At 38.9% G+C, this 26,203-nt stretch overlaps 1 protein-coding gene and 1 long non-coding RNA gene across 2 annotated transcripts; one reads left to right on the top strand and one right to left on the bottom strand.

Annotated features, from left to right (window-relative positions):
* Positions 347-13,477, bottom strand: LOC108636209. The gene is made up of 2 exons (XR_001918172.1): positions 13,247-13,477; positions 347-1,227 (listed from the first exon to the last, which is right to left on the bottom strand). It is a non-coding gene; the product is annotated as an uncharacterized LOC108636209 (long non-coding RNA).
* Positions 13,305-26,203, top strand: CISD2 (CDGSH iron sulfur domain 2). Its single transcript, XM_018049263.1, has 3 exons — positions 13,305-13,711; positions 23,426-23,640; positions 25,107-26,203. Exons 1-3 carry the CDS (start codon positions 13,609-13,611, stop codon positions 25,194-25,196), a joined length of 408 nt encoding a protein of 135 aa, XP_017904752.1. The 5' UTR covers positions 13,305-13,608; the 3' UTR covers positions 25,197-26,203.

Below are 26,203 nucleotides of genomic sequence, written 5' to 3'. Positions count from 1 at the left end.
TATACATATGTTTGGAGAAGGCAATGGCACCCCACTCCAGTACTCTTGCCTGGAAAATCCCATGGACAGAGGAGCCTGGTGGGCTGCAGTCCACGGGGTCGCGAAGAGTCTGACATGACTGAGCAACTTCACTTTCACTTTTCACTTTCATGCACTGGAGAAGGAAATGGGCAACCCACTCCAGTGTTCTTGCCTGGAGAATCCCAGGGACGGCGGAGCCTGGTGGGCTGCCGTCTATGGGATCACAGAGTCGGACACAACTGACGCGACTTAGCAGCAGCATACATATGTTATGCTTCCATTAAAAAGCTTATTTAAAAAAATAATACAACTGTCATCTTGCATATAATGTATAATTTCTCTGGATGCTTTTGTTTTTCTGTATTTTTCAGCTTGACTATAACATGCGTAGGTGTGACTTTCACTGTAACTTTTCTGCTTGTGATTTACTGAGCTTTGTGGATTTATAGTTCTATGCTTTTCACCAAACTTGGAAAACATGCCACCTGATTTTTTTTTTTTTTTTTTTACAAAATTAGTCATACTGAAAAATAGAGGGACTACTCTCATCTCCACTCTATACACCTTCTGGGGAAGGCAGCACCATATACTGATTATGGATTCTAAGCATATACTTTGTTTAGGCCAGCATCCCTAATTTGCAGGTTATTGTATCATAACTGGCCAGTTTTCCAATTTGTTCTGAGTTCTCGTCTAGCCTGTCAACTCATAAGCCAGTGACAACGAACCAGTATATACCCTTACCTCAGGCCATGTCTCCTAAAGTTATTCTCTATGGAAAGATTTCCCTTTACCATCAAGTGTTAGGGCCACTAATGAGTGGTGGTTTTACTGACCATTCACATCCAGCTGTGGCCAGCTCACTGCAGATTCTTTCAAGAATGAACAGGACCCACACTTTTTTCTCTTCCATTAACTGGTCAGCAGGAACTCCTCCTGAAGCCAATTGATATGGGTTGGGGGAGAAATGCTGAAGGAGCAGGGTCAGGGACTACAGGAGTCTGAGTCACCTGCTCATTTAGTTTAGTTGTAGCCAGTTCCCAGTCTAACAGGGAGTGGACTGCTTCTGTGCTCATCCAGCTGTATGGTTTGGTGAATCAGATGACATCAGTTCACGACGGGTGGTTCGATTATTCATGCAGTCACTTGAGGTCCCATGGTCACGTGTTCCATCCTACCAGGTAGCAGGAGCAAATCTGGAGCTGCCTTTCAAAGAAACGAAACAAAATGTTGTTGGCTGAGGAAGATATGTCCTTATTCCCAAACCAAAGGGTCTGTGTTGTAATCCCCCTATGGGAACTTACCTGAGCCTTCATTTAATATCTCTTACCACGTGAACTTCCAGTACCAGTGGACCCCTGCCTAATCACAACCGCCCACCCTGCCCGGCTCAAAACTTGCAGTCTTACAGTTACCCAGAAAACAGGTTAGAGCAGGTCACCCAAATGTGCTTTATTTTGTTGCCCCCAGAACCCCCAAAATTCTGCTACACCTTTTTTCCTTTCTCTTTGTTGTAGTGGTAGGAAACACAACTACCCATCACTTATTTGAATGGATGCTCAAACACGTCTCCAGCCACTGCAACCCTAGAAACTTGGGGCAGTCCTGGGCTTATTGCTGCATCTTCTGGCAGGCATGTGTCTTATCAAATCATGCAGAATGCTTGCTACTCCTTTCTCATTAGGTTCATTTAACATAATTTCATTGCTACAATAGACTAGTATGATATTCTGTGGCACAGTGATATGGTCAAGGTCCCTTTACACCACAGAAACAAGAGGGATGTTGACATAGCCCTGAGACAAGACAGTTAGGGTTTACTGTTGTCCCTGTCATTTAAGTGCAATATGCTTTTGACTTTCTTTACTAATTAGAAAGGAGGTGGGAGTGGGGGGCAGGGCACATTTCCAGATCAATACTTATGTATCATGTCAAAGTCTATATTTCTTCCAATGAAGATACCACAGCTGGAACAACAGCAGTTGCCCCCCACCTCCACCCCACACCTGATTAAGCTCTGCAATAATCCACTGTCATCTTTCACTACCCATCTGGTTTTTACCTTGTCATCTCCATGATCCATCTGGTGATCACACAGGGAATTTAAATGGGAATATGGTATCAGTTGCCATGCCAGCACGGGGGCACTAATTCTGTACTGCTTTTCTTTTACTGTCTTGAGAGGGAGTGGTAACGATCAGTTCTGAACTTCTATCTAGTCCTACCTACCATAACAACACTCACTCCATTGGTCAGGAAATGAAAACGAAGATTGCTTCAGTTATTAAAATATATTTATTCTTACCACACATCTGGGGTTGGAGAAGTAACCAGTATGGCGCTCTCTGGGCTGTTAGGCAGACTCAGGCCAGGACTCCATCTGTCACTCGACTTTCTTGGGGGCCCCTATTCTAACCAATAAATAGCCACTGAAGGAGGATTAGGGCAATGATTTCCTAACTTGCTCACCAGAATTACTGGGGGAGCTTAAGAAAGGCCTGTCTCACCCCCAGAAATTATGAGTTAACTGGCCTGGGGTGTATCCTTGGCTTTAGAATTCTAAGGTGCTCTTATGTCTAGACAAGTTTGGGGACCACTGGGTCTGGAGAAGATCAATGGTTATACCGCTGTGGCTGCATTGCAGGGTTCTTCCTTGAAGGGACCAAATCTCTCCCCATCGAGAAGTACCAAGTCTGTGACTTGGATGAGATGCTTCAAATTTAACTCCTCGGGTTCTCACTGGTCAAAACAGCAAGATCTTTAATTCTTCTGTAGGTTATCACTTGCCAGAGCAAGCTGCATACTCCTCTGATGGGGAAGCTATGTCAGGATTTGCCTGGAGGAACTGGGAGGTGGTGAGGGTAAATTCTGAGGACAGTAGGAATCAACTTAGGAGAGAGCTGCCCCAAAGCTTCATTCTTATCTGCCCAACTGTCCCCATCCGATGTCTCAAGGCCCCACTCCTTTCTCATCAATGCTAACCTCAGTGTAAGAAAACTGAAGAACTGAGGATTTAACTGGTGCTACAGATCTACTTTATCTGCCCACTGTCCATACGGTCGCACAGAGTTGGTCATAACTGAAGCAACCTAGCACACATGCACGCACACACAGCCCCAAAGTAGAAACAACTCAAATAGCTACGATAGAATGGACAGAGACAGCCTATCCACAAGCAGAATATAACAATGAACGTGAACAAACTACTTCTACAAGCAACTTAGATAAACCTTACAAATGTAATGGTTGAAATACACGTATAATTTCATTCATGTATGAGTCAAAACGGGATCTACAGTTATAAGTTAGTATGAGTGGTTACATCTGGGGAAGAGGTTGGGCAGTATAATTACTGGGCTGTCACATAAAAGGTTTCTATGTAATATTCTATTTCTTGGGTGGTGGACAGAGGGATATTTTTACTTATGATAGATACTGATTTATGCAGTATGCTGTATTTCAGTTTTTCAAAAGGGTAGTCCTAATAAGACTGCGAACTACCAGTTATGCCTACTTGCCCCTTGCCATCAATTCAAATACTTCCTTGAAGGCCTGGTTCAGATTCCACAACTAACTTGAAGCCCAAGCACTTCAGCTAGAAATGACTTATCTTTCTGCTTGGTTTTCATTACATCTCCTGGGAGATAGTGTAATATAGGAGAAATGGTACAGGCCAAGGGGCTGGGGCTTTAATCTGTAAAGCAATAATAAGTAAGAGAGTGATGTGGTCATATTTGTCATATCTGGACACCATGAATTTGCTTAACTATACTTATGTATATTTCTTTGACTGTGGACAAACAAAAACTTACATATACGTGTAAGTATAAAACTGTCATATGCTTGATTGTTACAATATTTGTTCCAGTGTATCATGCCTCTGTTGTTTGTGCCTCTTGGCAATGTGCCTTTGCCACTTTCACTATCAAAAGGTACTTTATCTCCCCACTTCTTGAATCTAGGCTAGCCTTCCTTGTGACTTACTTTGACCACCGAATGCAGCAGCTGTGACTTAGTGCAACTTCTGTGGATGGGGCCTAGAGAGGCTCTACAGCTTCTTTTGTTACCTTCTGGAACACTGCCCTGGGCCTCTATGCTGTGAATAAGTCTGGAATGAAAGACCATGTGAAGAGAGCCACGTGAATGAGCCCAGAAGAAATGACAGAAAAACTTTCTAGTCAAAACACAGAATGGTGAGAAATAATAAATCATTCTTGACTTTAGCCATTAAATTTGTGGTTGACTTGTAGTGCAGGAAGATAATCTAGTCTGCTGTGGCAGAGACTGCTGTTGTCTCTCAATGTCCTTTTTTCTTCTCTTCCTTTAGTATTGCAACTCCCAAGTTTTTACTTAGTACTTCGCCACACAGGCAAGGGCTATATTTCCTAGCCTCCCTTGGAGGTCTGGCCATGCAACTACATTTTGGCCAAAAGAGGAAATGATGGCTGCAACTTCTGTGACATGCCCTTAAAAAAAGAGGTATACTGTTTTTCCATTTCCCATTCTCAGATACATCTTGGCAGGAGGTGAATCAACCATCTTAGGCCATGAAATAGAAGCCACATATTGAGTATAGCAGATTAACAAGCTAGAATGAGGGTGGATCCCTAACACCTGATGCTGCTGTATCAATTGTGAACTGATTATCTCTGAAATGTTACAAGAGAAAAAAATAAACTTTCATCTTAAGTTATTATTATGTTGGCCTTTAAGCAACCAAACCTATATCCCAAGTAATACGTATTTTCCATTATTCCCCCATATAGTTATATACAAATACACGTGTGTGTATATATATATATACATATCTACAAATATAAATATTTTGAGTGTAAACATACACACACACACAAATATGTAAACATTTATGTGTGCTGCTGCTGCTTACTTATAGACTGGGATCACATTATACACACTTTTCTTCATCTTGCTTTTTCTCATTTAGTAGTAGTATCTTGTGGAAATCACAATTCAATTCATACTGCTTTAATTTATTCCTTTTGTTGGATACAAAAACTAATTCACTCAACCATTTTCCTAATAATGAGCTTTCACTTTGCTACTTGTTTTTCGATACTATGGATGATGCTACAATGAATATTCTTATAGACAGATCCTTACACATTTTAAGGGCTTCCCTTGTAGCTCAGCTGGTGAAGAATCTGCCTGCAATGCAGAAGACCCTGGTTTGATTCCTGGGTTGGGAAGATCTGCTGCAGAAGGTCTAGGATACCCACTTCAGCATTCTTAGATTCCCTGGTGGCTCAGCTGGCAAGAATCCGCCCACAATGCGGGAGACTTGGGTTTGATCCCTGGCTTGGGAAGATCCCCTGGAGAAGGGAATGGCTACCCACTCCAGTATTCTGGCCTAGACAATTCCATGGACTATATATCCATGCAGTCACAAAGAGTAGGACACAACTGAGTGACTTTCACTTACATATTTTATACCTACTGGACAGATTCCCAAGAAAGATATAGGTAGGACAAAAGATATTTCTAGTTTAAAACATTTTAATACAGGTTACCAGACTGTTTTGCAAACAGGTTTGAAAAAGTTCACATTTATACTAGTGTGCATGCATGCTAAGTCACTCCAGTCATGTCCTTCCCTTTTTGACCCTATGGACTGTGGCCCGCCAGGCTCCTGTGTCCATGGGGATTCTCCAGGCAAGAATACTGGAGTGGTTTGCCATTTCCTTCTCCAGTATTTACTTTTAAATTATAATCTTTGCCTAGTCAATGACTGCAAAAGTGGCATCTCAATACACACTCATAGATTCTATTATAGGATAGAAAGCCTTTTTTCCAAGTTCACTCTACCATGACTCTAGGAATTTTCTATTAGGCGCTTGTGTATATTGTTTGTTTTAAGCAACACAAGTATTACGGAAAATGATCTTTAAAGTTTTACCGGTTGTTATTAATTTTAAAATACCAGTTTTGTTTCTCTAGTTTTGCTTTTATTTCCAGTTTGCTGCATTTCCTCTTCCTCTTAACGCTGTGGGTAAGGCAGGCAGTTAAAACGTGGTTCCTCAAAAAAAGGGGGAAGTATAAACATGCCACACACCAAAATCAAAATCCTCTTTTAAAAAAAGTTTTGTTTATCCTTAAAATTTTTCTTAACACATAAACTGACAGATTTAAATAATGTTTTTAAAAAGACTTGCTTAGTTGTTCATGTAATAATCATTGATTTGAGCCCAGGAGGGTAAGCCTCCTTTCAATCTACTCAAACATTATTAGGTATCCCATTAATTTCATCTTACGGTTCCATCTGTCAATCTGCAATCCCTTTTCCTTTTCTTTTACTTTGGGCTTATTTCCTTGATCACATGTCCTACTTCTTCTTGGTTTGTCATGTAAGTGGTACACATCCTTCATTGGTTTCTTTAGAAAGGATGTGTGAACTGCATATTTGAGACATTTTAGGATTGAAAATAATTTCTTTTAGCCTTGTATCTGAGTAACAGCATGGCCTGTACAAAACTCTAAATTATAAGTAATTTTCCTTCAGAATTTTGGAGCATTTCTCCATTACCCTTTTGCTTCCAGAGTTGTTACTGAGAAGTCTAACACATTCATCTCTGTATGCATCACATGAAATCTGTTTTTTCTGTCTATAAACTTGAACAATCTAGTCTTTGTTTCTCTACTTGTTATCTTTACAGAGTAGAGAAAGGCAGGAGAAACACAGGAAAAAAGCTCCAGAAATCAGCATGGGGTCCCCTTAAGCATTTTATACTTCAGTTCAGTTCAGTTCAGTCGCTCAGTCGTGCCCGACTCTTTCTGACCACATGAATCGCAGCACACCAGGCCTCCCTGTCCATCACCAACTCCCAGAGTTCACCCAAATTCATGTCCCTCGAGTCAGTGATGCCATCCAGCCATCTCATCCTTTGTCGTCCCCTTCTCCTCCTGCCCCCAATCCCTCCCAGCATCAGAGTCTTTTCCAATGAGTCAACTCTTCGCATGAGGTGGCCAGAGTACCGGAGTTTCAGCTTTAGCATCATTCCTTCCAAAGAAATCCCAGGACTGATCTCCTTCAGAATGGACTGGTTGGATCTCCTTGCAGTCCAAGGGACTCTCAAGAGTCTTCTCCAACACCACACTTCAAAAGCATCAATTCTTTGGTGCTCAGCCTTTTTCACAGTCCAACTCTCACATCCATACAGGACCACTGGAAAAACCATAGCCTTGACTAGACGGACCTTAGTTGGCAAAGTGATGTCTCTGCTTTTTAATATGCTATCTAGGTTGGTCATAACTTTTCTTCCAAGGAGTAAGTGTCTTTTAATTTCATGGCTGCAATCACCATCTGCAGTGGTTCTGGAGCCCAAAAAATAAAGTCTGACACTGTTTCCACCGTTTCCCCATCTATTTCCCATGAAGTGATGGGACCGGATGCCATGATCTTCGTTTTCTGAATGTTGAGCTTTAAGCCAACTTTTTCACTCTCCTCTTTCACTTTCATCAAGAGGCTTTTTAGTTCCTCTTCACTTTCTGCCATAAGGGTGGTGTCATCTGCATATCTGAGGTTATTGATATTTCTCCCGGCAATCCTGATTCCAGCTTGTGCTTCTTCCAGCCCAGCGTTTCTCATGATGTACAGGCAGGGTGTCACCCTGTATAAGCAGGGTGACAATATACAGCCTTGACGTACTCCTTTTCCTATTTGGAACCAGTCTGTTGTTCCATGTCCAGTTCTAACTGCTGCTTCCTGACCTGCACACAGATTTCTCAAGAGGCAGGTCAGGTGGTCTGGCAAGAATACACAAAAGAACTGTACAAAAAGGATCTTCATGACCCAGATAATCACAATGGTGTGATCACTCATCTAGAGCCAGACATCCTGGAATGTGAAGTCAAGTGGGCCTTAGAAAGCATCACTATGAACAAAGCTAGTGAAGGTGATAAAATTCCAGTTGAGCTATTTCAAATCCTGAAAGATGATGCTGTGAAAGTGCTGCACTCAATATGCCAGCAAATTTGGAAAACTCAGCAGTTGCCACAGGACTGGAAAAGGTCAGTGTTCATTCCAATCCCAAAGAAAGGCAATGCCTAAAGAATGCTCAAACTACCGCACAATTGCACTCATCTCACATGTTAGTAAAGTAATGCTCAAAATTCTCCAAGCCAGGCTTCAGCAACACGTGAACCGTGAACTTCCTGATGTTCAAGCTGGTTTAACCAGAGATCAAATTGCCAACATCTGCTGGATCATGGAAAAAGCAAGAGAGTTCCAGAAAAACATCTATTTCTGCTTTACTGACTATGCCAAAGCCTTTGACTGTATGGATCACAATAAACTGTGGAAAATTCTGAAAGAGATGGGAATTTTATACTTAGAGCAATCTTAATTACGCACCCCCACCACAAGAGCCGCATGTGATTAGCACTGGCACACTGCACTGTCATACACACTGTGCAGCCCTTGAGCAACCGCTGTAAAAACCAAAATAAGACGCAGCTACAAGAAAAAAAGATGTGTTGATGGTGATGTAAAAATGATAATTATGATGAAGATAAATGCTAATACTATTGTGCACGTCTATGTGCCAGGGACTGTTTCAGTTGCCTTGTACATATTAACTCACTGAATTAGTATATACCATACAACCTTAAGAGGTAAGTATTATCTTCATTTTATAGGTTACATAATCTACCGTGGCACAGCCAGCATTCTAGTCCAAATAGTCTAGCTCCAGAATCTTCTGATCTTATCTATTATGCTATACGACATTCTGGTAGTAGATGCTAATCAGTTTTTGCTGTTTATTATACTGTTTTAATTGGAGAAGGCAATGGCACCCCACTCCAGCACTCTTGCCTGGAAAATCCCATGGACGGAGGAGCCTGGTAGGCTGCAGTCCATGGGGTCGCTAAGAGTCGGACACGACTGAGCGAATTCACTTTCACTTTTTACTTTCATGCACTGGAGAAGGAAATGGCAACCCACTCCAGTGTTCTTGCCTGGAGAATCCCAGGGACAGGGGAGCCTGATGGACTGCCGTCTATGGGGTTGCACAGAGTCGGACACGAGTGAAGCGACTTAGCAGTAGCGGCAGCATACTATTTTAAAATATCTTTTCTTGACAAAATAAAAAGTTGGCAAACCCATGTTTGCTTCCTTAATTTAAAAATGTATTGGTTGGTGAAATGTGAAAACCTGGAAATCACCAATTTATAGGACCAGTAGAGAAAAAGAAAATGAAAATTTGAGGGAAGATAATTGACGGATCAAGATCTTAGAGGGTCAGTTCTAGAACATAGGGAGCTGGTAGACCTGAAGGACTGGGAAGATGCTAAGTACAGGAGGAGTTATAGCCACATTCAGAGATGACGTTAAGGAAAAAATCTCCAGTAACTAAAAATCAAGGTCATCTGAGCACAAAATAAGACTGGTAGTATCAACTTAGAAGGCTTAATAAGTAAATAATAAAGAATGGTGAAGATTTGGAACAACTTTTGTGAGGAATGGGAAAAAAAAAAATAAAGCCAGGAATAAACTGACAGCTAGAAAAATAGAAATGGTTTGAACACTAAATATATCGAAGAAGTCAAAGAATAAGGTTAGAGGTAGTAACGGAGTGGACAGTGTATAAACAAATATAGCAAGTTGTGGTTAGAAGACAAATTTAAGATCTCAAAGCCAGAATAAATGCTCATTCATTGATGATGATGATGATGATACTGATGATAATAACCATTTATTAAGCACACACACTAAAAAAATTAATTAAATCTAGTCATAAAAACCATTACTATCAGCATATTACAGAAGCGAAACTGAGGTCCTAGTGAATTTTCAGTAACATTCAAGTTTTTCATAAAACTTAATAAAATGGCTCTGAAATTCATATACAGTAGGAAAGAATCTGGCACTTCCAAGGAAATATGTGAATATTAACCATTGTTAATATCTTGCTGGGTATTAACACTTATAATAAAGCTGCAGCAATTATGACAGTGTGATAATATAATAGAGGTCATACAAATTAACCAATGGAAAAGAAAAAACAGTCCATGGATGTGTGCAAATCTGATTTGAAATCAATGACATTACAAACTGTAAAAGAAAAGTCACACTATTTAATAGTTGCTGCTAGAACAATTAGTTGTTTATATATATAATAAATAAATTAGATCTCTACCTTATGCACAAAAATAGTACATTGAGTTAAAAAAAGAATAAAATATGAAGAATAAAAGTTTACAATTTTTAGCAAAAAGATGAATATCTTTGTCATTCTGAGGTAGGAAATGACTTCTTTTCTTTAGGACAGGATTTCTTAAATCAGACACCCAAAGCAAAAAATATACAGGAAAAGATGAATAAATCTGATTACATTCAAACTAGATTTCAATGTAAAAAAAGACACCATAACAATCGCCAGAGAAAAGGCATGGACTGGAAGATGACAGGCAACTAATACAACCTACAATGTATTATTATCCAGAAAACATAAATCAATGAAAAAGATGAGCAAAGCAATAGAAAAACGGACAAAGATGCCCAAAGATGTCCTGGAGGCATCTGGGATTAGTATTAGAGAATCTGGGCTGGAAATAGAGATTTGGGCTGTATCAGCTTACTTATCATATATAAATTCACAGAACCAGATGAGTTTCTAGGAAAGCATGTAAGGCAAGTAGAAATTTGGGCCTAGCTAGGACATAAAGCAAGCAAAGGATTACCAATCCTCATTCTCCCCCTATCCAACCTGGGGCTGTACAGCATAAGGGATCTCAGTTCCCCAACCAGGGATGGAACCCATTCCCCCTGCAGTGGAAGCACAGAGTCTCAGCCACTGGACCGCCAGGGAAGTCTGCTCACTCAATCCTAATCACTGCTTTAACCTTATCCACATACTATTTTATCTGGCTTTTTCTGATCATAACTTTAAGTCTTTTAAAGATGAGGTCTAAATATAAGAAATAAGCACTTATAATAAAACCAGATTTTGGGACGTCCCTGGTGGTCCAGTGGTTAAGACTCCAAGCTTCTGTAGGGGGTGTGGGTCTCATCTCTGGTTGGGGATCCCTCACACCATGTGACATGGCCAAATTAATTAATTTTAAAAACCCCACATTTTGTTGGGTATTCCATCAGAAGATGATACTGGGGAAGATTAAGAGCAGGAGGAGAATGGGGCAACAGAGGACGAGATGGTTGGATGGCATCACCGGCTCAATGGAGATGAGTTTGAGCAAACTCCAGGAGATAGTGAAGGACAGAAAAGCCTGGTGTGTTGTAGTCCACGGGGTCACAGAGTTGGAGGTGACTTAGAAACTTAACAACAACATCAGAAGGTGGTCAGACAAGCCTGCCACTTCTGTTCGTAACAATTACCTTCAGCTCCTCTACTTTATGTTTTGCCAAGAAGGTAGGGTGGTAGAAATGAAGTGGAAATTAAAAAATACAGCAAAACAGGACTTAAAATTTAAAGCAAAGGGAATGTAAGAAAATGTTCCCTAAAATGCACAATAAGGGTTTTTTTTTAATTGGTGGGGTTAGGAACTATCTCCTTTTATACATTGTATATATACATATATATAATTATTTAATGGATCAGAAATAGCTAAGGTATGTCTACACATCTTGAAATTTAAAGACAAAATAAAGAAAAATGTTTCATCCATATAGACTTCTATTCACTGCATTTCTTCTACTTGGATAGCAAAACAGCTATCCACTGCTCACAGAAGTCAGTCACAAAAGAACTACATAGAGGATAATTTAACTACATAGAGGACAATTTCTTTCATATGATGTAAGAACATGTAAAGGAAGAATAGTGCTGGTGGTGGTAAGGGGATGTGATTAGTAGGGACATAGAGAGACTCCATGGTGTGTTTGGTGTATTCTGTATATGTTGGTTACATTGACTTGGTCATTTGGCACTTGAGCATCTTATTATATACCTCTTAACTGAGGTATGTATCTCTTAATCCTTTAAAGAAAAACTTCTTAGAGGCCTTAGGAATCTCACTTAACACAGCTTGCTTTGCTCCTGTCAAGACAACAAAGCCTCTAAATAAGAAACGAATATTTAGCGGCCTCTCTAAGCTTTCTTCCCCTAATGGCCCCACTCCCGCAAACCACCCTGCCTCAACCACCTCCCAAAACAACAGTCTTAAGGACAAGGCAGATGAGCTCATCATTTTCAGGATAAACAAGCTCCAGGATCCTTCTTCCACTAAATCAAAAGTAAGCTCCCAGGAGTAAACTGAAAGGAATCTGAATGTAAACACCAACCTTTCAATCATCACTTCTATACTACCCTAGCTCATGAACATGAATCTGTATCTAAACATCTTGGTAGAAATTTCCATCATAATTTTACTTGGACAATTTTGACCAGGGTAAAATGACAGAAAATCAATTTATCTAGATTTCAATTAATTCTCTTACTGAGGATTATTTTTTTAGTGAAGGACGGTAACAAATATTAAACAGTCCAGAGAATGAAAAGTTGCTTTAAAAACATTCCTTTTCACTTTAGGATGAAATACCAAGAAAAAAATTTTTTAAAACTTACATATTAACAATTGCTTGTTACATTTTAAGTCATACAAGGTGAAATACTGGCCCTTGCGCAGTTCATTGTTCTATGCTGTCGGTCAAGCAGGGTTCAGAAAGGAAATAAGGCTGGGTTATTAAGATACAAATACACAACGTGCAATCAGCAAGTGCATTACTTCGGATACTTTAAAAACATGAAACAAAGTCATGTCAAGGAAGGTGCTTCAAGGGACTGAAGCTATCTCCTTTCCATTTTTTCGGTGTTGATAAACCTAAATAAAAATTAAAGCTCTCCAAGGATACTTTAGTTTGCAGCAGAAGCCCTACAACATGAAATAAGGGAAACCCTAAATCTTCATATTCTTTCACCACTTTCCCAGTTTTAGTTAACCGGAAAAAAAAATTTTGATCTACAGAAGAAGAATTATCTACTGAAAATAGATATCTAACTGAGGACTCTAACGGGTCTGGTCTGAGTCAAGGCCTCGGAGCAGTTTGGCACTAAACAGCCTGGGAGCAAGGTTGTTAGCAGTGCCTAGTTTAGGTATCTTCTTTCTTTAAAAAAAAAAAAAGCCAGATTTGTAGAGGGGAGAGAGCGAAATTAGGCGCTGTGGGGTTCGGCGGAAAGGGTGCTCTAAGGAGAATTTGCAATTCTGGGGTCGTGGCCCGAGGTAAAAAGCGACGCCCGGAGAAACTCACTTTTGAAAGGCACCTTCCGGTTACACAGTACTCTCACGTGCTTTACCTCCTCGGACACAGTATCGTTTCCTGGGCCTCCGGACGTGAAAGGCCCACCGTGAAGGCCCTCTTCCACCTCAAGACGCACAGGCGGGCCTCGCTGCCCCACGGCCGCCCGCGCCCCTTCGGCCTCCGCGGGGCGCGCACGTCACCGGCCCGCTGCCAATCGGCGCCGGGCAGCTCACCTCTCCGCGCTGGAGCCCCCAGCCCCGCCCCGGCCTGGCCCGAGAGCGCCGGTCGGCCGCTTCCGCTCTGGGCGCAGGCGCAGCAGCCCCGCCGGAGAGCCGCGGGAGTCGGGCGAGGAGCGGACGCCGCCGGCCAGGATGGTGCTGGAGAGCGTGGCCCGCATCGTAAAGGTGCAGCTCCCCGCGTATCTGAAGCGGCTTCCAGTGCCCGAGAGTATTACCGGGTTCGCCCGACTCACAGGTAATCCGAGCCTTCAGCCGGTCCCCATCCTTGCGAGCTTCCCCAGGCGGAGGGTGGGGGCGGGCATCTGAAAGACCTCCGGCCGAGGGGCGGGGCGGAGCCTGGCGGGTGGCGCGTGACCTGGGATCCCACTCCAGTATTCTTGCCTGGAGAATCCCGTGGACAGAGGAGGCTGGTGAGCGACAGTCTGTGGTTTCGCAAGGAGTCGGACAGGACTGAGCACAGCACCCCCACTACCATTCTCACTGCAGTCGTGGAGTAGGTGGGCACGCGCCGGCCCTGCATCCTCGGAGTGTATGTGAGGCCGCATCTTGGGACTTGGCGGCCCCCTGAGCTTATCTTCATGTCTGTCTGCAGTGTCTCTCCGTGTTGAGAGACCAGGTTTTCGCAGAGAAGGTGCTGAGTTGGGAACAGGCCCATTTTTTTTCATCTCCGTCGCTCCCTGCAACGTTGCTGGTTTATTTTAAAGCAGGAAAAGTCGTTATCCAAGGCTCAAAGTCTCTGTGTATCAGGCCGTCCCAGCTCTTGGCTGAGTTTGACCCACATAGTGTGGGTGTGTCTGTGTGAGAGAGAAACACACATACACATGTATTTGGTGGTTTTATTTACTAACAAAATTAGACAATTCCAGTTCCATGGGGGAGTGTCAACTTGTTACGGGGTCATTTGAGGTCATCACTGTATCACGGGCCTGGAAGCAATTTAGTTTACTCGAGTTGGAGGAAAGATACTTTTGCTGGTATGACAGACCAAAAATTAGAAAGTGAAATTTACTGATGACATGTAACATTTGCACTTAAGTTCCCTCCTTTACAAAATAGAACCCACAGCGCGGGATTTCATATCTAAAAGATGAACATTTCCAGAATGCTGCCAAAACTTGGAAGATTTTGTTGGGTTCTGAGCCTTACAATCCAAGTGAGATATGGGTAAGCCAGACTCAGGGACTGATTAGGATGATGGTGGGGGGAGGAGGGTGGGGAAGGCGGTTATTGATAAAGCAATCATTGAACTCATATGTTCTGACTGATTACCAGGGAATGTAAGCATGAGTTAAGATAATTTTGAGGTAAATAGGGCTGCTTCTGGAGCAGTTTAGACATCTATGGTAGCTGACTTAAAATGCAGTATTTGGAAGGCTGACAGGTAGAAGAAAAATAAGATGTATTTTGTGGAGATCAGAAGACAACTAGGGCCAAGTTAGTGATAGTTATTTGAACAAGGATTTTAGTTGCATGTTAAAGGAATTCTTTTTTTTTTTTTAATTAGAGAATACTTTACCTTAATAGGGTGCTTTGAAAGCTATCCCCTCTCAGAGATTTAAAAAAAAAAAAACGCGGTGTCTGATGGTGGATAGACAAGATGTGGTAAACTAGATCTAAGTCTAGTCTAAATCTAGAGATTCTTTAAATAATAATCACAGACATTTGCTTTGTTGACAAACAGATTATGAAAATTTAACATTTTTAGGTGTTAAAAGGTTTGACAGAAAGCATGTAATTGAATAGAAAGAGTGGTAACAGTAATAAACACTTAAAAACAATCTACACATAAGTAGTAACATAAAAGTAACAAGATGAAAAAGTTTTCAGATCAAGTGTTTGTAAACATCTTAGTTCTCTTTTAATTTTACTAGTTTATTCTGATAGATTACAGCAATTATGTAAAATTTTGACTTTCTCTCCCCTTATTTTTTTACATCACAGTAGTAACCATTTCCCTGCAGCTGGAAGTTTTGAATGTTTTTAATATATATATTTTATTCATAATGTTCAGTGGGTAAGTAGCCCTATACCAATTTTTTTCCCTCTTTAAATTATACCTTTAAATGTATTCATTAAATGGTAATAATACATCAAAAGGATACAATCATTTTGTGACATTTGTTCCCAGTTGCCAACTTACTTTCTTAATAATCTGTGTAAATTAACTGATGAGTTTTTAGCAGTCAAGAAAGAAAGAAAAAAAAATCCCCTTACTCCCATGCCAACCTGTGCATGCTAAGTCAACTCTTTGCCACTCTATGGACTGTAGCCTGCCAGGCTTCTCTGTCTGTGGGATTCTCCAGGCAAGAGTGCGTTGCCATTTCCTTCTCCAGGGGATCTTTCCAACCCAGGGATCAAACCCAGGTTTCCTGCAGCTCCTGCACTGCAGGTCGATTCTTTACCCTGAGCCACGAGGATGAACCCAGTTTAACCTTATGTGTGTTGATTCTGATTGTGGCTGGTTTTATATTAAAGTTTTCCATAAATAGACTGTAGATGAAGGAGACTGGAAGGTATGATATTTGACTTAATGACGAAGACTTTCAAACTTTTTTTTCCCCTCTCAAGAAATTCTGTCCTATTAAGGCATTAAGGAAACTCGACCTAAACCTTTTCCCTCTTGAGTAAATAATATATGGTAGTTTCTTCTTTGACGCTCTTCAATACTTAATGTGAAGAATGATTCTCAGAAATAGACAACTCTGATAAATATCTTTATAGTGCATATTTAACCTGTCGCATTACAGTGTGTCTACATTTTAGTTCTCATTGTAATGTCCATTTGTTTAGGAAACGATGTTTGTAATAATTACTTTACAAAAAACGAGACAGTCTGCTTTGCACTGAACAATGATAATATAACAGTTGCAGAATCTATTTTGGAGCACTATGGAAGAAAAACTTCAATGACCAATTTCCTCTCTGAGCTGTGTCTCTTGATTAGATTGTACTAGCTAATGACATTTGGATGTCTTGAAGGAACTACTTTTAGAATCCATCTTAGACCTTTTTTTTTTGTTGAAATAAAAACCTGGAAGATAACTTTTCAAAATAAATTATTTAAAATGTCTACCAGCTCAAAAATATTTTCATTTCTTCTCTATGATAATTAGAGCAAAAAAAAAAAGTTACAGTTCACATTATTGCTGCCTGTTTTTCTGTCCCTATTTAGATCGAGTGGTGTTTTAAAGCAATCGACTCTCTCATGATGACTCTGCATTCTTAGTAAACACTGGGAGATCCTTAATTACTGTACAGTATTTATAGACAGCCCTTACCTGTCAAAACAACTTTGTCAAAAACCTGTCTTTGTTTAGGTTACATTGTTGACAATGAGGCTTTTAAGGTAAATTAGTATAATTCCCCCTTTGAAAGTATATTGTATTCAAATATATTAACCTTTAAAAAAGCTTTCCCTGTCATACAACCTTTTAAAGTAGAATAACAAAAAGCTTCCCATTCAAAAATCAAAAAGTTTACTTATAGATTGAAAAGCTAGTTGTGAAACTTTGAATGTACTAGTTCTTCCCCACTTAAAAAGCTGGTTTCTTTGAAATGTAATGGTTTAACTCTTAAAGCAATGAATCCTTGGACTGTAATATTTTTCCCAGAGTAAGACAAATATGTCAGAGCTGACACTTTCAAGAGGATTAGCTCTAGAAAGGACCAGTTTTAAGTAAAGAATTAAAGAAGTGGAACAGAATTGAAAACATATATCCACAGAAAGACTTATACAAGCATGTTCATAGCAGCCATATTCATAATAATCCCAAGTTGGAAGCAGCCCAGGTACCCACCATCAGGAGAGTGGATACACAAACTATGGTATATTCATGGAATGGAGTACTGATTAGTAATAAAAAAAGAATGATTTACTGATTTACTGCATGAATCTCAAAAATTTTATAAAAAGCCTTTGTCTATAGGAATCAGTGGTAGGGAGATAGACTGGAAGGGGGCTGTGTGCTATGCTTAGTCACTCAGTTGTGTCTGACCCTTTGTGACTCCATCACTGTAGCCTGCTAGGCGCCTCTATCCATGGGGATTCTCCAGGCAAGAATACTGGAGTGGGTTGCCATTTCCTCCTCTAGGGGATCTTCCCGACCCAGGGATCGAACCCAGGTCTCCCGCATGGTGGATGACTTCTTTACGGTCTGAGCCACCAGGGAAGCCCAAGAAAATTTGAGTAGAGTGGGTAGCCTACCCCTTCTCCAGGGGAACTTCCCAACCCAGAAACTGAACTGGGGTCTCCAGCATTGGAGGCGGAGTTTTTACCAGCTGAGCCAGTAAAGCCCAAACCCACTCCAGTATTCTTGCCTGGAGAATCCCATGGACAGAGGAGCCTGGCAAGCTACAGTCCATAAGGTCTCAAAGAGTTGGACGTGACTGAAGCAACTGGTTGGGATCAAATGCTTATGTCTCCTGCATTGGCAGGCAGGATCTTCACCACTAGCGCCACTTCGGAAGCCCCTCAGTGGAGGCTACAACAGTGTCTTTAGTTGTCACAGCTCAGAGCTAAACACCTGAGATCTGTTTGTTTTATTGTATGTAAATTTACCTCATTTTTTTTAAAAGAAATGGAACAAAAGATGAATTTTCTTAATAGGAAAGTGTAAGAAATGGTTAAGTTCAAGCTAAAGAGCTGCATTTATTAACATGTAAATAATAAAGTTTATTTTTTAAAGATTAAAGAATTTTATTTCAGAAAACTTATTTTTGAGAATTTGGGAAAATATTTACATACTGTAAGTTGTAAAAGTTTTTTCCCCTCTTCCGAGGTAGACCAACTAAATTTAAAAGTCAGTGTAATTAAAAAGCTTTTATGGAGAACAATTTTGATGTCATTTAAAACATTTTCTTCCATGTAACCTCTCTGCAATTTAGAATTCCTCGTGTCATCTAGTATTTGTTGAGCACTTACTGTGGGACAGGCAATGTTCTAGATACTGGGACACTGTTCTGTTCATAGCAGTGAGTGGAAAAATTGATTATTAATTTCATTTTATTGGCCCTTTGGTCCTAAGTAGTCTTTAAGTGGTAATAGTAAAGCCATCCATTAAAAATATTTTATTTTCATTTTTCTATAGTTAGAAGTGAAGTCATGTCTATGTTTTACCCATATTGATACATTAGAAAATAATTATGAAATTATCAGCAATCAAGTTACCAGTGTTATTTGTATGGGATCATTCTATGCAGCCTTTTGAAAAGGAAGAATAAACAGAGCAAAATAGAAATGAACAATGTTACCAACTCTTGACTGGTGGGATTACAAGTTATTTTATTTTTTATACTTTTTAAAATTTTCAGATTTTATAAATTAAATGCTATTTCTGGTAATCCTTAAACAATTTTAGAATGTACTGTACAAAATACACATTAAACCTAACAATTAATAGGTAGTAGATTTCCCTTTTGGAGAAGGCAATGGCACCCCACTTCAGTACTCTTGCCTGGAAAATCCCATGGACGGAGGAGCCTGGTAGGCTGCAGTCCATGGGGTTGCAAAGAGTTGGACACGACTGAGCGACTTCTTTCACTTTTCACTCTCCTGCACTGGAGAAGGAAATGGCAACCCACTCCAGTGTCCTTGCCTGGAAAATCCCAGGTATGGCGAAGCCTGGTGGGCTGCCATCTCTGGGGTCGCATAGAGTTGAACACGACTGAAGCGACTCAGCAGCAGCAGCAGCAGATTTCCCTTTACAGTACCTAATATATCTGCCGTAGCTCAATATATATCAAACAGGTTCATAAGAGATAGCCAATCTTAAATTTTTTTAAAAAATTTGTTTATTCTGTATTTCATATTTACCAAAAATCAGCTCTAACATATAATTTAAATGATTTAATTGAGCTTTATAGGCTGTATTATTTTCCTTTATAATTTTTCCTGTACTTAAATTGAAGTTTGTCATCTTTAAAAGTAAATTTTCCTACACAACACTGTTGTTTAAATTATTTTGTTGTAGGAAATAATAGTACCTTTCATCACTGTATTACTGCGATGTTTTACCAAGGAATTAAGTGTTGAAAGAGCAACATTTTCTGAAGTAAATTTTAAAATAGCATTCTATTTATTCCCTGAAATTTGTAGGTTAAGATAGGGAATGTTAAACTTAAGAATCTAAGTTAAGGTTATCATCTTTACATGTTCATTCTTTTAACTTTTTGACTTTGATTTACTCAACCTCTTGAGACTTTTAAATTTTGTAGTATACATAATAATAATTAATGTTATACTACATTCAAAAACATTTATTGAATAAGTACTGGTTCAAAATACTATACTGGATGTTGGGGCCAATAACAATCTAAGACATTTATTGCCTGATCTGGAAGATAAGTGTAAATAAATAATTACAGTACAATGTGAGTGAGAAAGGGACTGACATTTACACTCTAAATGTCATTTATTCATTCATTAAGTTAAGTCACTTAAATTCATTAATTCGTTAAGTCACTCATAAAACATTTATGAGGTTCTACTTTGTGCCAGGAAGTAGAGCTCCTTTTCCTATAGGATTTTGGAGGAATCAACTTTGTAAACAGAGAACAGTAGTATGATAAAAGAAACTGAGGAAAAGGGGCTTGAAAGCAGAGGAAGGAGCGATTAATTTGCTTTGTGAAATTGAGAAAGATTTCCCTGGTGGCTCAGATGGTAAAGCGTCTGTCTACAATGCAGGAGACCTGGGTTCTATCCCTGGGTTGGGAAGATCCCCTGAAGAAGGAAATGGCAATCCACTCCAGTACTATTGCCTGGAAAATCCCATGGATGGAGGAGCCTTGTAGGCTACAGTCCATGGGGTCCCAAAGAGTCAGACAGGACTGAGCGACTTCACTTTCATTTTCTGGAGAAAGCAGTATTTGACCCTAGTTTTAAAGGGTCCACATAAATGAGTCAGGTAGACTACAAGTAGAAAGGCATGGCAGACAGAAGGAATCCCTTATGCAAAGGACACAGGAAACCTGCCACTAGGTAATCAGTAGCTTTGGCTGGCTCTAAGTACAAGAGGGATGGGATATTTGTGGGTGTTGAAACTGTCATAATAGCCTTCCCATGTCATAGACATGGTACTTTGTGCAAACTGTTGGTCTACGGCAGCACCATCCAAAAGCCTTTTTGTGATGATGGAAATGTTTTCTGTGCTGTCAAACATAGTAGCCACTAGCCACACATAATAGCTCTGGAGCTATTAAAATGTGACTAGTGTGTCTTAGAAATTAATTTATGAATTCTACTTAACTTTATTTAAATAGCCACATGTATTAATCATGTTTTTTATGTTCTATTTTTTATGATTGGACATCTTGGGGCCCTTGCTGGCCAGGGAGGTTTGCCCCTCCCCGGACTAGCTGATGCCAAGAGATGGTAAACTACTTGCTTGTGAGCATATTTTTCATATGCAAACCAACCAATCCAAAGCCTACACTTCAAACACCTTTATCTAACTCTCACTTACCAAGCAGTATTTACCCTGCCCTAAATCACCCAACGGAGAAGGCGATGGCACCCCACTCCAGTACTCTTGCCTGGAAAATCCCATGGACAGAGGAGCCTGGTAGGCTACAGTCCATGGGGTCACAAAGAGTGGGACATGACTGAGCGACTTCCCTTTTTTTCACTTTTCACTTTCATGCATTGGAGAAGGAAATGGCAACCCACTCCAGTGTTCTTGCCTGGAGAATCCCAGGGACGGGGGAGCCTGGTGGGCTGCCGTCTATGGGGTCACACAGAGTCAGACACGACTGAAGTGACTTTGCAGAAATCACCCAAGGCCAGATATGAGGCAATTAAGGACCACCTCTATAGCCCAAAGCCCACTGAAATTATTCAGGCTAGCCAATACTAAACTGTTTACTGTGCCTTACCTTGCCTTTTCTGTAAACCACAATAAAGGCTTGTGCCCTTTTCTCTCACCTTGCTCCTGACCAAGCCTCATACTTATCTATATGGTCATAGGTGGCCTGTTGTGCTCCCTCGTCTTGTGAATCGTAAGTAAACTTTTCTTTCAAGGTAGTTGTCTCCATGTCTGTCATCTTACCATATCTGATTATAACAAAATCCTGGGTCCAAACAAAACAGTATGGCTAGTGGTTACTGTCTTGGACAGCAAAGATCTATAGATAGACCCTTCACCCCAGGAAACAGTTCTTTGTCATTTTCAGAATGTTAATTCATTCAGAGTGTTTCTGTGGAGTGTCTCCACTTTTGTTAAGAGACTAGAACAGATCAGCCTGACTGGCAAGATCTTACCCTTACAGAATTTCATTCTGGTGACTGAAAGATTATATCCCCAAAGATTTCTGCCATGTAGTATTGTCAGGTTGAGTCGGCAAAATGTTTTTTCAGAGGAGCTGCTTCCAATCTTCAGAATCTTAATAAAAACTACCATTCACTTTTCTCTGTGCCAAGCACTCTTATAGGTGCTGCACATAATGTAAATAGGTTGTTTCATCTAGAGCTCATTACAAACCTTTGGCATGGTGTTGTATCAAAAATAGCTTTGTTTTTGAAGAGTTAGTATTAAGCCAGCCTTTTAATAGTTGAATAGTAAGGACAGTTATTTTTGGAGAGTAGTTTTACTGAGAGAAGAACAGATAAAATTTTGGCTCTGTTGAATTTCATTCATAGTGACTGAGAATAGCCTTTGTACTTAATTTCCTGGGCTAAACCTGCTTAAGCTCCAGTTTACCCACATGAAAAATGGGAATAATAATGGTGCCTACTAAATTCAGTTAACACAATGTTAACTGAGGTGTTACAGTTGCACTCTTCGCATAATCTGTTCGTTTATTATTAATATTTATTAGCATGCCTTAGCATATGACCTTCAATTTTTCTTTTTCTCCGTTAAGCTATAGTGTTTATTAGCAAGGTGTCAGGTTAGCACTCAGTGAATGATGACAAGTGATAACTCAAGGTCAGAAGGGATTCCCTATGGAACCCGGCAGAGGCAGCGTACTAGCCAACATTTGATAAATGCATGCTGAAATATAAATATTTTGGCTCCTTGGTGTGTTTCTCTCTGCAGGCATAAGGAACATATCTTTTATGTCACTTATATTCCCTGTCCCCCAATCAGAGCTGAGTACTACAAAAGGCTTTAATGAATACTTATGAAGTAAGATGTATCTAATAATGAGATTAGTATGTGAAAATTTCACCTAGCTCTTTAAAATAGCTTTTACACAACACAACATTTAGGTTTTTCTATAGGAATCACACTATGCCTTACCAAAAATGTAAAAATTAAAGCATTGAAGACATATTCTGTCTGAAATTATAAATCAGTGGTAAATAGTTTATAGGAAATTCTGTTGTATGATTTTAGACATGGTGGAAATGTTTTCTAAACATATAAAATTGAGTTTTATTTATAAATATGGTGACTGTAATTCCTGAAATGAAACTAAACACAAATATACTAAGTGAAGATAATGAGATAGGGTATTGGATAGAGGATTTATTTCTGAAAACTTTGTTTTCCAGTTTCAAAAGTCTCAAGGCAGGCCACAAATAAAATAAAGTGGTCCTAGGTACTGGTTCCTTGATATTTATTCACAGTTTTACAGATAAGGTAAGAAATTAAAGTGAGAAGTAAAGAATAAGCTGAAGGGTGAGACATGCTATTTAAGTTCTTTTTAAGTTTTTTTTAAATTTATTTACAGTAGGTCCTTTTTTGGGGGTGAATCAATGAAAGTTTATTAATTTATCATTAGCAATTGGAATAAGCAGTTATTTGGTATTTGTACCCAACAGGTATTGATCTAGGTAATTTACATGTATTATTTAATTTTAAAATATTTATGTTTCATTTTTAACTAGACTACAGCAGGTCCTTGTTGGTCATCTGTTTTAAACATAGCAGTCTGTACATATCAGCCCCAAACTCCCAGTCCATCCCTATTTGAGTCCTTTTTCAGACTCTTAACAAATCTGTATTTTTAGTTTCAGAATGGCTTCGGTTATTGCCGTTCCTTGGCGTACTCGCACTACTTGGCTACCTTGCGGTTCGTCCGTTCCTCCCAAAGAAAAAGCAACAGAAGGATAGCTTGATTAATCTTAAAATACAAAAGGAAAATCCCAAAGTGGTGAATGAAATAAACATCGAAGATTTGTGCCTTACTAAAGCGGCTTATTGTAGGTGTTGGCGCTCTAAGACGGTAAGCTGTCCATTTACACATACACTAAAACTTGTGCAATTAACATGCTTTTGCTTCTTAAATCCTCAGTTTTGAGGTTCTGTGAGATGAGAGACTTTTCCATAGTATTCAGCACTGAAAGTCTGTTCTAAATTAAAGTTTGCCTCTTCTGAGGCAATATACTTCCTGCATTAGAAAAGTTAGAGCACCACAGAAACTTAATTGAGCAAGTTGCTTAATCCTTAATCTCTTTCAGTTTTTTAAAATCTGATAATATCACAAATTTTTGAGGATTTAGTGAGATGATGTATGTATAGTACAGTGCCTTCTATGTAGTATGAGCTAGTGAATGGCAGCTGTAGTTATGGATGATTTTGAATATGGAAATTAAAAAGGAATTTGGTAGATGCAACTAGATTATCATATGATGTGAATTAAGTCAGACAGAAAAATACCATATAATATCATGTATGGAATCTAAAATAAGACACAGATGAACCTACTTATGAAACAGAAACAGAATCAAGGCAGAGAACAGACTGGTGATTGCCAAGGGGGGTGGGGTTGGGGAAGGGTGGAGTGGGAGGTTGGGGTTAACAGATAAAGATTTTATATATAGAATGGATAAATGACAAGGTCCTACTGTACAGCATAGAAAACTATTCAGTATCCTATGATAAACCATAATGGAAAATAATATTTAAAAAAAAGAATGTATATATGTGTATAACTGAATCACTTTGCTATACAGCAGTATTTAAGACAATTTGTAAATCAATTATATTTCAATTAAGAACAAATAAATAGACAAGGAGGAGGAGTTTGGAATGATACATTGTAAGTAGTTGATGAGATCTGTTTTCTTCTGCTACTTTGGTTATACGCTATTTGAGACTTTAAGTACAATAATGTTAATCATAGCATCATTTATAATAAAATCTTAGAAACAATCTAGATATCTGATAATAGAGGAATGATTAAAGTATGGTATAATACAAGAGTGCACATAGTAAATAGAGGAAAAAAAAGATACCAAATTGTTAATTATTACTTATGAGTAAGTTTTTTAAAATATATTTTAAAATGTTTTTTAAAGTATTATAATGTGCATGAGTTTTATAGTGAGAAGACATGAAAGAATTTAATTTGAATTTAAATTACATCCTTTAAAAATTTAAAATAATTGAAAAGGTGAGCTCAGAGTTAGAGCTGTATAAAAAATAGGAGCTTATTTAAGACTATCATATTGACTTGTATGGAATCATCCAAAGCTTTTAAAATCTGCCAAATAATGAAATATTTAAATGTTAGGTTTGCCATAATATTGGAAGGTAGTTAGCTATAGAATATATCTGTTGCTCAGAAAAGCTATCTAATGTGTTTTTTTTCCTCCCAAAGTAATGGACTTTCTTTATAAGAGCATGTCAAAAATATTTCTACTTACTGACTCATTTGAAAAATAACATCTGCAATTTTTTCCTTTCTAGTTTCCTGCCTGTGATGGTTCACATAATAAGCACAATGAATTGACAGGAGATAATGTGGGTCCACTAATACTGAAGAAGAAAGAAGTGTGATAGTAATGAATTAGGATGGAATTCAATTCTGTGCTGTAAAAAGTTATAACAATATTTTTGCATTCTTTGTTTATAGAAGATCTTTCAAATGGTGGTCTTAATTATTGCTACTGGTCGAATAATTATTTCTGCCAATTTATTTTCTTTTTACACTACTGTTTATATTTGATACTTTGTATATTCAAGCAGTCTTTATATAGAAATTACAGTTCTTCATTCTGACTTCAAAGAATTAATGTATCTTCCTACAAAAAAATCAACATTTTTAATTTTAATTAATTGAGAAAGTTTTGGCAATGAGTGCAAAGCTGTTTGAACATCAATATTTTCAACAGAATCTATACTTTAAAAATATCTCCCTCCACTATTGAATATGTATATATTTAGTACCCTTCTGTTTTGATCATTTGCAGTGATTTTTTCCCCCTTCCACATTTCATTCTTTTTAGATCAGTAAGAAAAATGTTGCTGTCAGAATTGCTTGAGTTTTCAAAGATGAAAAACTCTTTGCTTTTTAAATATTGTTCTCTATAAATGTGAATATTCGAATTTCAGAAAAAAACAGGAACTGGGTATAAAAAGTTTCAACAAGGAACAATTATTTACATTATAAAAGACTTGTTTATAAAAGGTTTGTTTGTATCTGTTTACATGTGTTGTGTGTGTATATGTCAGAGCCGTCTGACTCCGTGACAAAGTCAGGTAGGATGGCAAGAATCGTTAGAGCTAAACTCATGAGCTGCTGCAATTTGAAGGTCAGTTAAAAATAAAGTAAATCTGGTATGGCTGGGTCCCTTTGCTGTTCACCTGAAATTATCACAACATTGTTTGCTAATCGGCTGAACCCCAATATGAAATAGTTTTAAAAAATCTGAATTTATATTAATATGATAATAGTTCAGTGTTCAGTTGTATCTGTATAAACATTTTTCTCTTTATTACAGTGTAAACCAGTAAAACAAAATACAAAAGGTTTGCAAAATAAACTTATTGGAGAATCTTTAAAA

This window comes from Capra hircus, chromosome 6 (genome assembly GCF_001704415.2).
Source record: "Capra hircus breed San Clemente chromosome 6, ASM170441v1, whole genome shotgun sequence".
Classification (NCBI taxonomy): domain Eukaryota; kingdom Metazoa; phylum Chordata; class Mammalia; order Artiodactyla; family Bovidae; genus Capra; species Capra hircus.
The sequence above is the reverse complement of the archived record's forward strand: the minus strand, read 5'-3'. Positions and strand labels throughout refer to the sequence as shown.

What these genes read in the sequence shown, in the direction of transcription:
- CISD2 (XM_018049263.1), top strand. Translation starts at nt 13,609, where the DNA reads ATGGTGCTGGAGAGCGTGGCCCGCATCGTAAAGGTGCAGCTCCCCGCG. An exon ending in CGGGTTCGCCCGACTCACAG is followed by an intron (nt 13,712 to 23,425) that starts GTAATCCGAGCC and finishes CTGTATTTTTAG; the next exon opens with TTTCAGAATGGCTTCGGTTA. An exon ending in GGTGTTGGCGCTCTAAGACG is followed by an intron (nt 23,641 to 25,106) that starts GTAAGCTGTCCA and finishes TTTCCTTTCTAG; the next exon opens with TTTCCTGCCTGTGATGGTTC.